Source organism: Patiria miniata, unplaced genomic scaffold (genome assembly GCF_015706575.1).
Source record: "Patiria miniata isolate m_02_andy unplaced genomic scaffold, ASM1570657v1 HiC_scaffold_19, whole genome shotgun sequence".
Taxonomy (NCBI): domain Eukaryota; kingdom Metazoa; phylum Echinodermata; class Asteroidea; order Valvatida; family Asterinidae; genus Patiria; species Patiria miniata.
Window position 1 is genome coordinate 5081640 of NW_024037057.1, and position 16158 is coordinate 5097797.

At 42.4% G+C, this 16158-nt stretch overlaps 1 protein-coding gene across 2 annotated transcripts in view; it reads left to right on the forward strand.

Annotated features, from left to right (window-relative positions):
- Positions 1-16158, forward strand: part of LOC119725357 (protein TsetseEP-like) — a 40290-nt gene that overhangs the window by 9707 nt on the left and 14425 nt on the right. Inside the window, exons 2-4 of one of the 2 annotated variants that reach the window (XM_038196755.1) lie at positions 5793-6259; positions 7764-7916; positions 9220-9603. In XM_038196755.1, coding sequence (XP_038052683.1) covers positions 5793-6259; positions 7764-7916; positions 9220-9603 — 1004 coding nt within the window. The remainder of the gene's footprint in view (positions 1-5792; positions 6260-7763; positions 7917-9219; positions 9604-16158) is intronic. The other variant, XM_038196756.1, reaches the window with a different exon arrangement.

Here is a 16158-nt window from a genome sequence, read left to right on the forward strand (position 1 = left end):
GTACCACCTCAAACCACCCTGCCTGTTACTCCCTGTACTGCCCCAAACCACCCTGCCTGTTACTCCCTGTACTGCCCCAAACTGCCCTGCCTGTTACTCCCTGTAACACCCCAAACCACCCTGCCTGTTACTCCCTGTACCGCCCCAAACCACCCTGCCTGTTACTCCCTGTACTGCCCCAAACCACCCTGCCTGTTACTCCCTGTACCACCTCAAACCACCCTGCCTGTTACTCCCTGTACTGCCCCAAACCACCCTGCCTGTTACTCCCTGTACTGCCCCAAACTGTCCTGCCTGTTACTCCCTGTAACACCCCAAACCACCCTGCCTGTTACTCCCTGTACCGCCCCAAACCACCCTGCCTGTTACTCCCTGTACTACCCCAAACCACCCTGCTAGTTACTCCCTGTACTGCCCCAAACCACCCTGCTTGTTACTCGTTGTACTGTCCCAAACAACCCTGCTTGTTACTCCCTGTACTGCCCCAACCCACCCTGTCTGTTAATCTCTGTACTGCCCCAAACCACCCTGCTTGTTACTCCCTGTACTGTCCAAAACCACCGTGCCTGTTACTCCCTGTACTGCCCCAAACTACTCCCTGTACTGCCCCAAACCACCCTGCTTGTTACTCCCTGTACTGTCCCAAACCACCCTGCCTGTTACTCCCTGTACTGCCCCAAACCACCCTGCCTGTTACTTCCTGTACTGCCCCAAACCACCCGCCTGTTACTCCCTGTACTGCCCCAAACCATCCTGCTTGTTACTCCCTGTACTGCCCTAAACCGCCCGAGCTATCTATGGTGTGACGCAATGTAGTACAGTTGCTAATAAGTTAATTTTACATGTATTAAGCCTATTGTCACATGTGCATTCCTTTACACTACCTCGATAGCTAAATAGATCCATTGCATTCAATGCAATACTGGTACCGTACAGTGGACTTGGGGCTTGTTGGGTGTGATATGTACACATTGCCTTCGACCTTTGATACAAAAACAAATAGGCTGGTTGCAGTCAACTCCCAATGTGCTGATAGTCCGCATGCTAGGCTATTGTATGTATATGGCAGTACATACATGACATATGGGGGAAATATGCGTACTTGTACATGTACATATGTTAAAGCTATAGTCCATCATTTGCAGCCATCCGAAAAGTAACTGGCGTAATTATTGTTGAAAAACAAACTCGGTTGAAAGATAGTAAGGGGACTAAACTCCCTGTGAAATTATTCTTTCTGGGAAGCTGTCATTTTGAAGTAATCAACGAAAGAAGGCATTTCCAACAGTGATTCTTAAGAAGCACCGTAGGAAAATTTTAATTAGTAGTTCGTTTTGTTATTCAGCGCAGCGCGCACAAGTATTGGAACGACACACACGCGCGCACGGTTGTTATAATTCGTCGGATCAGTGCGCGACGTCGCGTATAGCTGCAATTCAAAACAATTCAAAACATGATTCAGTAACTTTTGATTTGAAATTGAGATCTTAGAATGCTGTTTTTCTCGGAATATACAGCTGAAGCTGAGCTGAAACTTCATCAGGTTAGTTGCTCAGTATCCTTCATTAGATTTTGAACTCTTCTGTTGCTTCAAACGAACAAAATACTCAAATTACAAATGATGGACTGTAGCTTTAAACATGTTTTTTTTTTCCAGTTTGGACTCGCCAGCTTAGGTTATCACAGCTTAAAGATAACAACAGAAATACAGAATAGAACAGCGGTAATGGTGGGTTGATTGCGCAAAGATCTTTTTGATTGGATATAATATATGTTGGTAGGAAAATACATACACACTGTAGTCTATTTGTCCGTATCAGGTGTGCAAACCGACCACAATGCACCCAAACACCAAACATGTACCGGTACGTGTGTATCCATGGTGGCAGTTTTTGTACCGGTATATCTACCGGTAAGGCCAAAGAAAAATTAAACAATTGTTTTTGCGGCTACGGCCAAAAAAAAATAGTCGGTCTCTGGTCAGCGCGCGTCGATTTTAATCATGCGCGTCAACCTTTTTTTCCCTTCAAATTGTCCGCGGTAGCTGCAACAGCGCCCTCTATTGCCGCACCTCCTCAATTTTTTTTTTACCAAAGAGCACCAAGGAATGGGAAATCGCACCAAGGCAAATGATCGAAAGCACCAAGGCAAATTATGGAGGACACCAATGTACATGTACATGAGGACACCAGAAAAGCAAAATAGTACCCCACCTTGTCTGTACAATGCGGCACCGCATCAATTCAGGAACTTTGGTCTGACCAGAGACCGACTATTTTTTTTTTTGGCCTAACCTGGACTTTTTTTTTTAAAAGCCAAATTGCCAAACTCAAACTTTTCATAGCCACATTGGGCCAAAAATGTAAAATATATTTGGAAAATACAAATATCTTCCCAAATGATGCAATTTGTTTACGTGTTATTGGGTAATTGAACAATTATACTTAAATTAATTAAACAGAATACTTTTCAAAACATAAAAAAAGTACACAGAATTAAATCATTTTCCAGCCTACCAGTACTGGTACCTTGATAAAATTTTGGGCGTTGCTGTAAAAACACAATGTTTCTTTTGCAGCCTAAATAAAAATAGTTATTCTTATCAAGCCCTGTAAGCACAGCATGTCAATAATAAGCACACACACACCCACCCACAATCAAGTTGAAGCACTTAGCAGACTTATATCGGTGGCGTGATCTGTACACATACATTGCTCGGTCGTTGGTTACCATCTTTGTCGTGAAAGGTCAATGAATGATATTACTCTTGATGTTGAAGTGGACTTGAACCAGTTGAGTCCTCTTGTAATGACAAATATGGCATCTGAATCATTCTGATTCCTGTCAGGAAATGGTAAATTCAGTTTAGAACCAAACCCCTAAAGAAAAATGTTTCCAACTTTATTTGTTGTGAGTTATGCAGGGGTCGACTTTTAAAGCGATAGCTCCCCAGCCAAAACAGCGGCGGGCTAGTCAAGCTATTACTTAAGTAGCCCGGCTGGCGAGTCAAAAATTGTTGGGCTACGGCAAAGATGAAAGGACAGGAAGAAATAAATCATTAAATTCAGAAAGCAAACCTGTCAATTTGTGTCTCATTTTGTTAGCTGTTTAGCAAGATTTCCTCAGAATGCACATTTTACACAAAACATGTAGATTTATGCACATTGTTCTTTATGAGACACTCTATATTAACCCTAACCGCCCTGAATCCTCCAAAATCCTTTTTGCAAATTGGAGGAATTTGCAGGATTGAGGTTACATGGCCAAAGTGCATTGCTGATTTCGGAGTACGCACTGTGTCAAGGTCTTGGGCCGGACCTTGTGTTGTTTATGCTCAGCCGTGCATAAATTTAGTCCTTGATTATAGTTGACATCCTCCGCACTGCTCCAGGATGTCACTGCCTCTGCCTCAGCCTATTGACAGTCATAGCCGGAGGATTTTGCAGGCAGGTAGTGGTCACCCCTCCATGGGCCATATTCAAGAAACAACGGAGGAATTTGCAGGATTGAGGCTATATGCTATTTTCCATGAGGCCAAATTGGAGGATTTTGCAGGATTGAGGCTACATCCTAGCAAAAAGGCCTAGGGAGTTAGGTTTAAAAAGAAAAAAATGTGAAAATGCCTGCAGCTTTTAAGAGTCTGTTTCAGTAGCCCAGCTGGCTAGTGCAAAAAAGTAGTTAACATGGTTATTAACCCTAACCCACCTCACTCCTCCAAAATCCTCCTGGCGGTTTTGGAGGATTCTAGAGGATTAAGGATGAATGGTGATTGAATCAAATGAGGATTCTGGAGGATTGAGGATGAATGGTGATTGAAGCACATGAGGATTTTTGAGGATTGAGGATGAATGGTGAATGAAGCACAAGAGGATTTTGGAGGCTTGAGGATGAATGCATTTTGAGGCAGGACTGTCTGATGATTTTGAAGGATTTGGCGTTGGTTATCCTTCATTTAAACACGAGTGCAAAGTTTTGGGATGAGGAGGATTTTGGAGGATTGAGGATGAATGCATTTTGAGGCAGGACTGTCTGACAATTTTGAAAAATTTAGGCGGAGTTGCAGGGTTCTCCCCAGGATTTTTTCAAACCTGTGGGGGAAGTTTTGTTGTGATTCACCAACCTGCGAAGCCATGGCGTGGGGTTCGGGGCCCGCTTAAAGGCCCCGAAAAATTTTGAACTTTAGAGGCTCTCTGGTGCATTTTAGAGCAAATCTGGGGAGTCTTTGAGGAAGATTTTCTCTTAAAATTTAGAGGAGATCATGTGATATTTTTTGTAATTAAAGAAAAAATATATCAAAATTTTTAACTTAAAAAAAAAATCAACATTTCAAAACCTGTGTTAAAACTTCCTGATCTAGAAAGTATGAATTAGATTAACAAGCAAGTTTCAAATTAAGAAATTAAGGTGAAGAAAAATATCACTTTTGCTTCCGATTACATGCCTTTCAAAATAACGTCGGTAAGTCGGAAAAATTATTTCGCCAATTTTTTGGGCTGCTGATTGAATCATGGAGGAATAAAAACACTTGATTGAATGGAGCATATTGAACAAGGAATCATGTAGTTTTGTGCCTGGATTATTTTCCTTTGCACCACGAAAATTATCAAGACTGACCATCAAAAGTGATTAAAACTTGCCTCACCTAATTAAAAAAAAAATTGAGGTAGTTGATTCCACAATATGTTTAACGTACATCATGGCCCCTGGCGCCGTCAACATTCAGTCTGGCCGGCTGTACATCGCGCTGTGCTCACCGTACCGACACGGCGCAGCATCAGTGTGGCTGAAAATTTTGCACCACTGCTTCTAAGAAGCATGCTACGCGTACAATGTTTCGCCATACGTTCGAGCTTTGCAATCTCGTCATTTTAATGGAAAATACATACACAGAAAATAGAGATCACGTTCTGTGAATTAATTTGCAGAAATTCTCTTTCTCCATCGATGTTTGTTTGGTGTTTTTACGATCCAACTTCGGCCGAAATCATCATGTATGCACGTACAAGGCAGTAGTCACTGGTTCCGGTCCTTCATCATACCATTGATACTGTTAGCACGCGAAGGGAACCAGTGTACCATGCTGAATGCGCTAATATATAGCTGGGTGCTGGCGGTCGTCGCGAAAGACCCGTCATCGTGTGCATTTTGATCACACATGCAGCATCAGAAATACGGGATTTTTGTCAAGATTTTGAATGTCAAGATGAAATAATGGCGTATGAAACGATAATGTTGTGCATTTTAATGGCTTGTGTAATAAATTATATTGTGCGTATCGGGGGCTGAAAAATGTGATCGGCATTTTTGTCGGCGTATCGGGCCACAATTCCAGCGTATCGGGCCGATACGCACGTTTGTACGTGGGGAGAACCCTGGTTGAAAATTTTTGGAGGATTTTGGAGGATTGAGGATGGTTGTAAGCAACAAGGGCCTAGGGGGTTAGGGTTAAAGGTCGAACCCTGATATTTTGGGGGAGGGGAATTGGTCCAGTAGGCCTGGTGTGACTAAAAATTGATGGAGTATGATGGACTTGGGACTAATGGCCCAAAGCAGTGCTGGGGGTATCCGATTGATTTCGCCTAGTTTCCAGTACTGCTATTGTCATATAAGCCATGTGCATCGCGTCCATCAATGTCAACCAGTGCGTCAGTGGTGGATTCCATTATGTCATGTACGTTTTTGTTCTGGAGGCACAGGGATTGATGGATTTTGATGGACTTGGTCCAGTTCTTAGTAAAAAGCCACTAGGGAGTCAGGGTTTTAAAATACTTTCTGCTTTTCTCTCTGCACAGGATCCCCGGCAGAGGCAGCAAAGCTGAGGAAAGGCGACCGCGTCATCGAAGTCAACGGCGTCAACATCGAGCGGGAGACGCACGCGCAGGTGGTCACCCGCATCAAGAGTGGCGGGGACCGCACGACGCTGCTGGTGGTCGACAGCGAGCTGGACCAGCACAACAAGAAGTACGCCCTGACCGTCGAGGCCAAGACCGCGGAGGAGAGCCAATTCATCGAGGAGGACGCCCCGGCGCAGCAACCCGAGGTGGAAGCGGAGGAGGAGGACGCCCCCAAGGTCAACGGTGACGCGTCGTCGCCGGAGGAGAACGGCGTCGTGCTGACGCCGGTCATCACGGCAGCGGAGGTCACCCAAGAGGAGGCCGCACCCGAGAGGATAGAGGAACCGGTGGAGGAGGCCGTGGTGTCTGTGGAGGAGTCGGTACCCGTCGAGTCGGTACCCAATGATGTGCATGCAACGGCAGTGGTGAGAATTACTGACTTCCCTGTCGAGTATAAAAAAAAATATTCATGTTAGGCCAAAAAAAAAAAATATTCGGTCTCTGGTCAGACCAAAGTTCCGGAATTGACGCGGCGACACGGCTTTTTTTTTTTTTTTTTCAAGCTTGTATTGTACAGACAAGGTGGGGTACTATTTGGGTTTTTTTGGTGTCCTCATGTTCATTGGTGTCCTCCATAATTTGCCTTGGTGCTCTCGATCATTTGCCTTGGTGCAATTTCCCATTCCTTGGTGCTCTTTGGTAAAAAAAAAATTGAGGAGGTGCGGCAATAGAGGGCGCTGTTGGAGCTACCGCGGAACGATTTGGAAAAAAAAAAGATTGACGCGCATGATTAAAATCGATGCGCGCGCTGACCAGAGACCGACTTATTTTTTGGGGCCTTACTTGTAGATAGAAACTGATGACTTTAACTAAGAGGGGAGGCACAAATGCACAGTAGTAACGTTAATGTTAATTATTTCATATTGGGATGGGCAAAGTTCAGTTGAGAAAAAAAAAATAATGTTGAAGTTATTGGACCAATCTTAAAGCAGGGCTTACAGCTCGTGCTCATTTGCCAAGCTGCATGCCTGTAGCCGGAGACGGAGGCAAAGCTGGGGTTTGAGAAACAGCTTTAGACTCTGTAACAGCCATAGCCTTTGCAAACTGGGCTCTTTCCACGAGCACAAGTACCCCAAACGGTTGCAAAGGGAGAGTAGGGGGAGACCACTTAGAGAGACATTTGAAAGCCAAGACCCTGGGACTCTGTGCACATTCAGAATAAATGTAGTAATGCATGATAATTTTTGACATGCACATGTGCAAACCAGTACGCAGGCCGTGTGTATCGTCCACATGGGCCAAGTTCGGGCAAGGACCATTAGTCGACTAGTGGTTGATTTGTGACGTACATGTACCTTACGCCTGCACACTGATAGCAACGTGCGAACGTCTCCAGTCAAACGCTGGTCAAAATGTCATCGCAAAACTTCTGGATCCTGGCTCTCTGCTAGCGTTATGAATGCGCGCGGCTATTGGTTACCAGCGATGCAACCAGCCCCAGTAGGCTGGTTCCAAATAGTCGACTAGCGTAGTCAACCACCGTTGACTAGACAGAGTTCGGGCAAACGTTAGTTAACCATTTGTCAACTATAGTCCTTGCGCGAACTTGGCCTTGGCTTTCATAAGTGGTCAAGAAGTGCCCCCTCTTGTTGGCGCGCGGCGCCCATAAAGTGAAGGACATGGTGTACGTGTGTCTGGTTTGTTAGTGCACGGCACGAAACATGCACAATCCAGTTGCATCTGTGAACAAAATTGGACCCGTGTTTACAGAGGAATGCTTCTGAGCATGGGTGGCGACATCACTCCAATGTCCTTCAATCTCTCTGTTGTTGACCTTTGAGGGTGCACTTGTCCACAGACTCCATTACTGACCTACAGAGCAAAAGAAGAAAAGCTTAACACTTGTTCTCCCGTCTTCTGTCCTCCCAGGAAGCTGAGACTGAGGAGACGGCCAGGCAACCCGAGGAAGATGCCATTGAGCCGGAGGTGATCGTCGCTGTTGCGGCAGCCGACGTCGAGTCAACGCCGGAATATATCAGAGAGCCTAGCCCCGAGAGGGAATCATCACCAGAACCTGAGAGGGTAAGAATGAATAGTGCAAACATTGAAACCCAACCTAGGACAAATTTGTGAGGCCTCCCCCACCCCATGTTCAGTCCTTCTGATTTGAGGCGTGCGATTGCACCCCCACGCCATCGCACGCCTAAAAGCTTCCCGAGAAGTGTGAATAATTGCATACCTGAATGGCCCTGGACCACAGAATCACACACCTACCGGTAGAAAATCACACACCTAGGAAAACCACACGCCTAGAAAAGTTCACGTGTGCCTTTTTCCACACACCTGTGATTTTCAAATCAGAATGACTGCATTTTGCAAGACCAACCAACACAACTACCCTAACCCTGTCAGACCCGACACGGTACGTCAGGTGTCTTTTTTCTGTGGGGCCTTTGCTGCATTGAGCCATCGATACCAGTGCATAAATGGCCAATCTGCCAATTCTGAACAAAGTCCCATTGAACAAAGCCAGGGCTGCATCCTGATGCATTCGGTGACCACAGACTCTGAGGCAGTAATTGGCCTCGAGACTTTTGACCTGATGGGTTTTGCGACACTGGGCAGGCTTGTCATTTTTACCTGCCGTGTTGTAACACTTTCAAACAGTGTACATTCCTCACAAACCATTTACAACTAGAAAGCACCCAGAGAGCGCAAACCTCCGCCAAGGCTAAACAATTCCCCGCCATATTTTCATTACACCCAAAAGAAATACTCGCATAAATGGTCAAGAATCCTTAAAAAAAAATCCTGGATCCAGACTCAGATCCGGATCACTTCCAAAATCTAATCGATTTGTACTTGTACCAAGGACCACCCCTAAAAAATGTTCATGCATAATCTTCCATAACTTTTTGAGTTATCTTGTTAACAGACAAACCAACCAACCAACAAATTAACCAAATCCGATGAAAACATAACCTCCTTGGCGTAGGTAACAACTAATATATGCATTGTTTTTTTTTTCTTAATATATTTTGAGCTGAAGATGACTTGTACGTGTACTGTGTAAAAAATTGTACCTGGCTGAGTATTTACATTGGTCAATGGGTCTTTGACTAATTTAACTCCCAATTCGATTAACCTTAAGCCTTCAAAATCCTTCATATCCTTTTTTTGTAGGAGTTTGTAGTATTTAGGAATGTAGAGCCCAGTTGCAAGTTACATTTACATACTTTTTGATGTCGCTTGAAAGTTCAAGTTACAAAGACAGTTGGTTTCCTTCAATGCTGTGGATTTTGGAGGATTCCTGCAGGTTTTGTAGGAAAAATATTCCGGGAGTTTAGAGGTACAGGGCTATTAACAGTTGCTTTTTAACCTTCAGATCATCGCCCCCGAGATCCAGGTGGAGGAACCCCAAGAACCCCCGCAAGAACCCCCATCAGACCCCGAACCAGTTCCCCCAGTAGTCCTAGTCCCTGACCCACAGACAGTCCAAGACCCAGAACCGGAAACCCAGCCAGAACCCACTCAGACCCCCGAAGAACCAGAACCAGAACCAGAACCTCCTTTGGAACCGGAACCCATAAAAGAACCAGAACCCATAAAAGAACCAGAACCCATAAAAGAACCAGAACTGGAACCAGAACCCCCCTTGGAACCAGAACCCATAAAAGAACAAGAGCCCGAGGTCTCTGAAGAACCAGAGACCCCAGTAGAGAAGGAACCAGAACCGGAGCTTGCCGCTCCTCCCGCAGTGATTGCCGACGTAGGTTTCGTTTGTTCAAGTCACAGGTGTTCCTGTTCTAACGAGTGTGTGGCACCTTAACATTGGCAGTGGGAACCACCGATATTTACGTACATGTACTCACTCATGTTTGACTAAACTTTTTGGACCTTTGAACTTTGATTGTTTCTCAGGTTTCAACTCCTCATTTTTCACCATCTCCTGATCACTGATTACATCTTTTTTGGGGGACCCAAAGCTTCACCTTGTCCGTTCCCTTTCCGAAGGCCTTGAAACAGAGTTCACTTTAACCAGCATGCATGCTATTCCAAGACTTAATAATAATAATAATAATAGTGGATATTAATAAAGCGCACGTATCCACCAGGACTGGTGCTCAAGGCTCTACATCATTATTACCCTTGCTCATTGGGCACATGAAACATTCCAAATACTATCTCAGCTCCCTGGGGAGTATACTGCTCGATGCAGCCTTTTAGGCGCAAGGAAGCTAATTCAATCACAATAACCATCTCTGCCCTCACAGGTACCCATTTACTCCTGGGTGGAGAGAAGCAATGAGTGACAAAGTGCCTTGCCCAAGGGCACACGCACCATGACCCCGCCAGGACTCGAACCCACAACCTGCAGCTTTACCCGCTGACCACGAATCAGTGCCCTTAACCACGAGGCCACAGACTTTGGATGAGTTCTCAAGTTTACAGCCCTGCATTCCCTCACAAACATGGTAACACAGACCCACGTTGCTCTGGGTCCCTCGTCGATCCTCAGACCCTCAGCCGATTACTTCGTGGATTTTTCATTTTCCTCCCAATCTCACTATTAAACTGACAATGTGCAGGGTGAATTAAAAAAAAAAAACGAAACCCAAATGTCGGGATCATTGTTTGAGTGAAGTTCTGCATCTAGCACTTTCAAAATCTAGGATATGAAAGCCCAATTCATCAGCTTTCTTTTAGTCCAAGAATCATTCAAATCACTCATGTAATTTTCAAGTTACGGAATTTTAAACACAACCGTTGTTTAAAGTTCTGTCCACGGATAACAAAACGGTAAGTGTTCTTTCAGCAAAACGAAAACAAATCACATGGGGATGCGTGTGAATTGTTTTCATTTTGCTGAAAGAACGCACACTCTTTTTTTGTGATCAGTGGACAGAACTTTATAACGGTGGTTGTGTTTAAAATTCCGTAACTTGTAAAGTACATGATTGATTTGAATGATTCTTGTACTAAGAGAAAGCTTATGAATTGGGCTTTCATATCCTAGATTTTGAAAGAGCTACATGTAGAACTTCACTGAAACAATAGTCCCGACATTTGGGTTTCGGTTTTTTTTACTCGCCCTGTAGTAATCCTCACTAACTCATTGTACATGTACATGTAAACACAGTCTCTCCTTTCAACACGTCTGCAGGATACATGTGCATGTATATTTACATTGTGTATGTCAAGTATGTGTTTATCGCCCATCTCTAACCCCTTATAACACACTTCGTTCTGTCAGCAGGTTTTGCAGTTGATCACTATCGACCTTTAACCTATGACATTTGACTTTTGACCCAACTTCTAGTTCACATCTGACACCTGTTACACATTTGTTCTATTAAAGTTTGTCACCTTTAACTTTTGATACATGTTCCTATTAACCGCATGACTCTGTTCTGAATATTAAGTGCCGTATACGGTTTGGCCAAAACTAAGTAATGCGGTTTTTCCGATAACCCGATCAACCCGAAAATTTTGGGTATCAACAGAGTTGGCAGTATGTTTTTTTTTCCCCCTTCTTTTGATACCGTATGTGAGAATTTTTAAAAAAAAAGGAGCCCAATTTGGTGTATTCCAGGCCATAATTTCCCTTTAAGGCCAAAAAAAAAAAGGCTCTGGTTTCTGGTATGGAGCTTGCCCAAAAACTGGTGCGGCGACGCGGCTTTTTTTTTTTTTTACCGGATATTTTTTTGCCTCAAATGTTGGTTGATGACTGCAAATGGTGCCCGACTAAACTTAGTGCAAATATATGGGAGTCCAGAGAGGCCACATAAAGCTTATTCTCGATCATAACCCCATCTAAAAACACGTTAGAATTGTGCAGCAGCAGGATTCCAGTCAAACCAGTGAGTTTGGCGGTTTTGAGACATCATCTTTTATTGAAAATTTTTTTTTTCTTCATTTTACCGAAGCGCATGGCTACGGTAACACGCGCACATACCAGAAACTGGAGACCTTTTTTGGGGGCCTAATGTATATACCCTAACCTCTGAACCTTAACAACTCCATCAAAATCCATCCCCCTTTTGTGGGATTTTGGAAGGTATTGTGTATCATGTCCATCAAAATCCACCAGCACCAGTGGTAGATGTCAACGGATTTGGTCCTGAAGCATTCTGTTAAGCAGAGTGAGTGATGGATTTTGACAGACACGGACTTCTACTCGGTCGACTAAGTAGGGACTTAGGCAGCCTCGACTCCATGGGCGCGTGCGCGTTCCTTCACTAACCCCTGGCCGTGATGATGACGTAAACGATGCTGACTGGCTATTCAGAGCGTACTGCGCGGGCATCTCGAAGATTGCACGCCGGGCGCGCCCATAATTGCGCTCGCGTGCTTTGCACGTCACGTCACGTACGAATATTCAAAACTGCGCGATGCCTGTACGATATGGATTATGGCAGCCTCGTTTTTCGCCAAAAAAAAACCCTGTATCTGCGGTTGCAAAGGGACGAAAGGCATGAAAGGGGTACGTACCTTTGATACAAATCTTTGCTAAATAACGCAACGTCCAAACCTTATGTTTGAAAGCATTGATTCTTCAACTTTCAACATTTTAAAGATGGCGTCGGCGCGTAAAACGGATAAACTGCAGCCCTAATTAATAATGTGCCGTATTTTGACACATTTAAATTACGCAATTCCAGGGGTTACGATCGCGCAAGGCATGATGGGAAACAACATGGCGCAGCAAGATCGTACCCACGGGGCACGAGGTTGGGACTTAGGCTTAAATTAATCATCATGTTTAATCTTGTACACACAGATATTGCAGGATATTTCACCTACATGTGTGACCTTTATACTCATGTACAGAACAAGTTGTTTTTTCACCATTGCACGATAGTGCTTCATATGGTTATCTCCATGATATGGTGGGTGGTCTACAGATCGAAAATAATTTGAATAGTCATTTTTTGTTTACTAGTGTTCCATGTACACGTACATGTACATGGTTGTTCGTGTGTTCACAGAATGAACATGTACAATGCACAATTCACATACGCATTCTCAGTTTTTTTTTACACCATGTATATACATGTTTGTACATATTTGTACATGTGTATACATTTGTACATATGTGTATACATTTGTACATATGTGTATACATTTGTACATATGTATACATTTGTACATGTGTATACATGTACGTGTACATGTACTTATCTACCATAGTTCGTGTTTCACATGTTTACATGGCCTACACACATGTTGCATTATTGAGCCCTTGGTTAACAGATGCATTTCCCATGCTATTTCAAGTTTCACCCCAAAAATACATATTTGTAGATTTTTTTTTTAATTGCTGTTTTGCTGGCAATATAACATGACGTTTATAATAGTGGGGCAGATAGTGGAAATATTTGGGGGAATTGTGCCTTTGATGATACAAGCATGGCATTCGGCACACAGTCAGAGTATGTCAAGAGAAAGATATTTGGCTATAGGGCCATCGCAGATTCGTCCTTTGAAAAAAATAGAGGTAGATAAGGCCAAAAAAAAAAGTATCCGGTTTCTGGTATGCGCGCGCGTCGCCGTAGCCATGCGCGTCGGCAAAATGAAATTTTTTTTTTTTCAATGAAAGATGATGTCTCAAAACCGCCAAACTCACTGGTTTGACTGCAATCCTGCTGCTGCACAATTTTAACGTGTTTTTAGATGGGGTTATGACCGAGAATAAGCTTTATGTGGTCTCTCTGGACTCCCATATATTTGCACTAAGTTTAGTCGGGCACCATTTGCAGTCATCAGCCACATTTGAAGCAAAAAAATCAGGTAAAAAAAAAAAAAAAGCCGCATCGCCGCACCACTTTTTGGGCAAGCTCCATACCAGAAACCGGAGACTTTTTTTTGTTGGCCTTATCAAGCAATTATTAAAATTGTCCAAATGTTGCCACTGCTTGTTATTCTACCTATATTTTTTCAAAGGACAAATCTGCGATGGCCCTATAGCCAGATATCTTTCTCGTGACATACTCTGACTGTGTGCCAAATGCCATGCTTGTATCGTCAAATGAACAATCCCATCACTTATCTGCCATCCTATTAGTTCTTGCAGTATTTCTTTATTAAAATTCAAACTATTTGTGGCCGGACAGTAATTTGGATCGCGTAGGGCATGTTTATTTATGCGCAAAACGGAAGCCCTTTTTTTTCAGAGGGTTTCAAATGCAAAAAAAAAAAAACGGGGAAAAAAGCAGATTTTTTTTTTTTTCCCCGTTTATTTTTCAAAAATGAAAACTTGTTGGAGACAGATTTTTTTTTAGGGGGTGGGGGAGCACGGGAGCACGGGGCAATACATCTTTAATATATTGTGCGTAGATTCCTGTGACCAGCAAGTCTATTTATTATTAATTCCCCCCCCCCCCAATAAATTGTACACAATTTTTAATGCATGCATTGTACATGTACATGTACAAACATGTGCAATGTATGTGTTTACACATGTACAAATACAGAGCCTTTGTACTGTGATGCTGAAAGAGTAATCTGTTTGCGTACATGTACCAGCACATGTTTACGTGCAGTTTAAAGTTTAATTCATATAGCCATTAACACGTGTTCCGGTACATGTACTTGAACGTGCATTTTGTAATAAATACATGTATATGTATGTATACGTACATAATCATCAATACAAGTATTAACAGTCGGATCCAGTGAAATATTATACTTTGTATCAGGCAATTGACTGACCATAAATAATTGAATAGGTGCTGAATGACGTGGTTTGGCAATTTTATTCAAGTGTTTTATTTATGTGCATGTATACAGTTGAAGATGTCCTGTTGTACCTGGTACAAGCACATTCAGTTAATTTTGTGATCAAAAATACTAACACGTTTTTGGTTGACATGACCAAAAAAAAGGTTTTTCATCATGTACACCATGCACATGTACGTTGTACCACAAAAACATAATTTGGGAAAAAAGGGCAGAAAATAGGCCTACTTGTTAAGTTGAAAGAAAAATTCTATTCTATTTTTCATTTGATTTTATTTCCAGAATCTTTAGATTTATTCACGTTGGAGTCTCATGTGCTCTTGTAATCCAACATTTATTTCCAAAAAGTGTACAGTTTAAAGGGAATATACAACATTTGCAAACATCGAAAAATAAAACTACCAAGTTTTTACGAAATACCTTACTAGGATGTTGGTAAATGACAGTCTAAAGCATCCTGTAAAATTATGGCACCTGGTGTGAAGTCATTTTCAAGAAAATTGTATTTTTGTATACATTTCCAACGGTGGTCGGCCGACCACCGTTGGAAAAACCTAACTATTTTTCAACTACTGCTCCAACTTTACACTTTTTTCAGTCCAAATTTTGTTTGCTATTGGTTACATGTTCATGAACGGGTGCAGGCCAGCTAGACTGGTTTCCTTACCTTACAATTTTCCAACATCTATAAATTGATCCATTTTATCTTTAGTGGAGTCAGGGAACCAGTCTACTTAAACAATTTTGTTTTTCTTGGTTTTTCAAGCATTTTTTGAACACAAAACTTCAAACATGTCAGTTAAACAATATTTGATCTATTATACTAACCCCTCAAATAGTTCATTTCTGAAAATTACAGCAAAAGCCAATGATGTACATTCCCTTTAACAGTCAGATCCAGTGAGATATTATACTGTATCAGGCAATTGACTGACGATAAATAATTGAATAGGTGCTGAATGACGTGGTTTGGCAATTTTATTCAAGTGTTTTATTTATGTGCATGGGTTCATTTGAAGATGTCCTGTTCTACCCGGTACAAGCACATTCAGTTAATTTTGTGATCAAAAATACCGGTACTAACACGTTTTTGGTTGACACGACCAAAACAAAAAAGGTTGTTCATATACATGTACACCATGTACATGTACGTTGTACCACAATAATATAATTTGGGGGAAAAGGGCTGAAAATACTTGTTAAGTTGAAAGAAAAATTATGTTCTATTTTTCATTTGATTTTATATCCAGAATCTTTAGATTTATTCACGTTGGAGTCTCATGTGCTATTGTAATCCAAAATTTATTTCCAAAAAGTGTACAGTTTAAATAACGTGTAAAAATTACAATTTGAACTTAACAATAATTCTGACAATAATTCCATTCTCGCGAGGTACATGTAGGCTGGTTCCCACCTCACCTCAATCAGTTTCGATAATGTACTGACCGGGAGCCAGTCTGTTTGCAAGATGGATCTGTTCGTGCCAAATAAACATTTTGAAAAATGAAACCCGTAAAAAGAGGGGGGAAAGGGAGTTTTTTCGGAGTGGAATACAAAATAAAAGTTAAAAATTATTAAAAGAAAA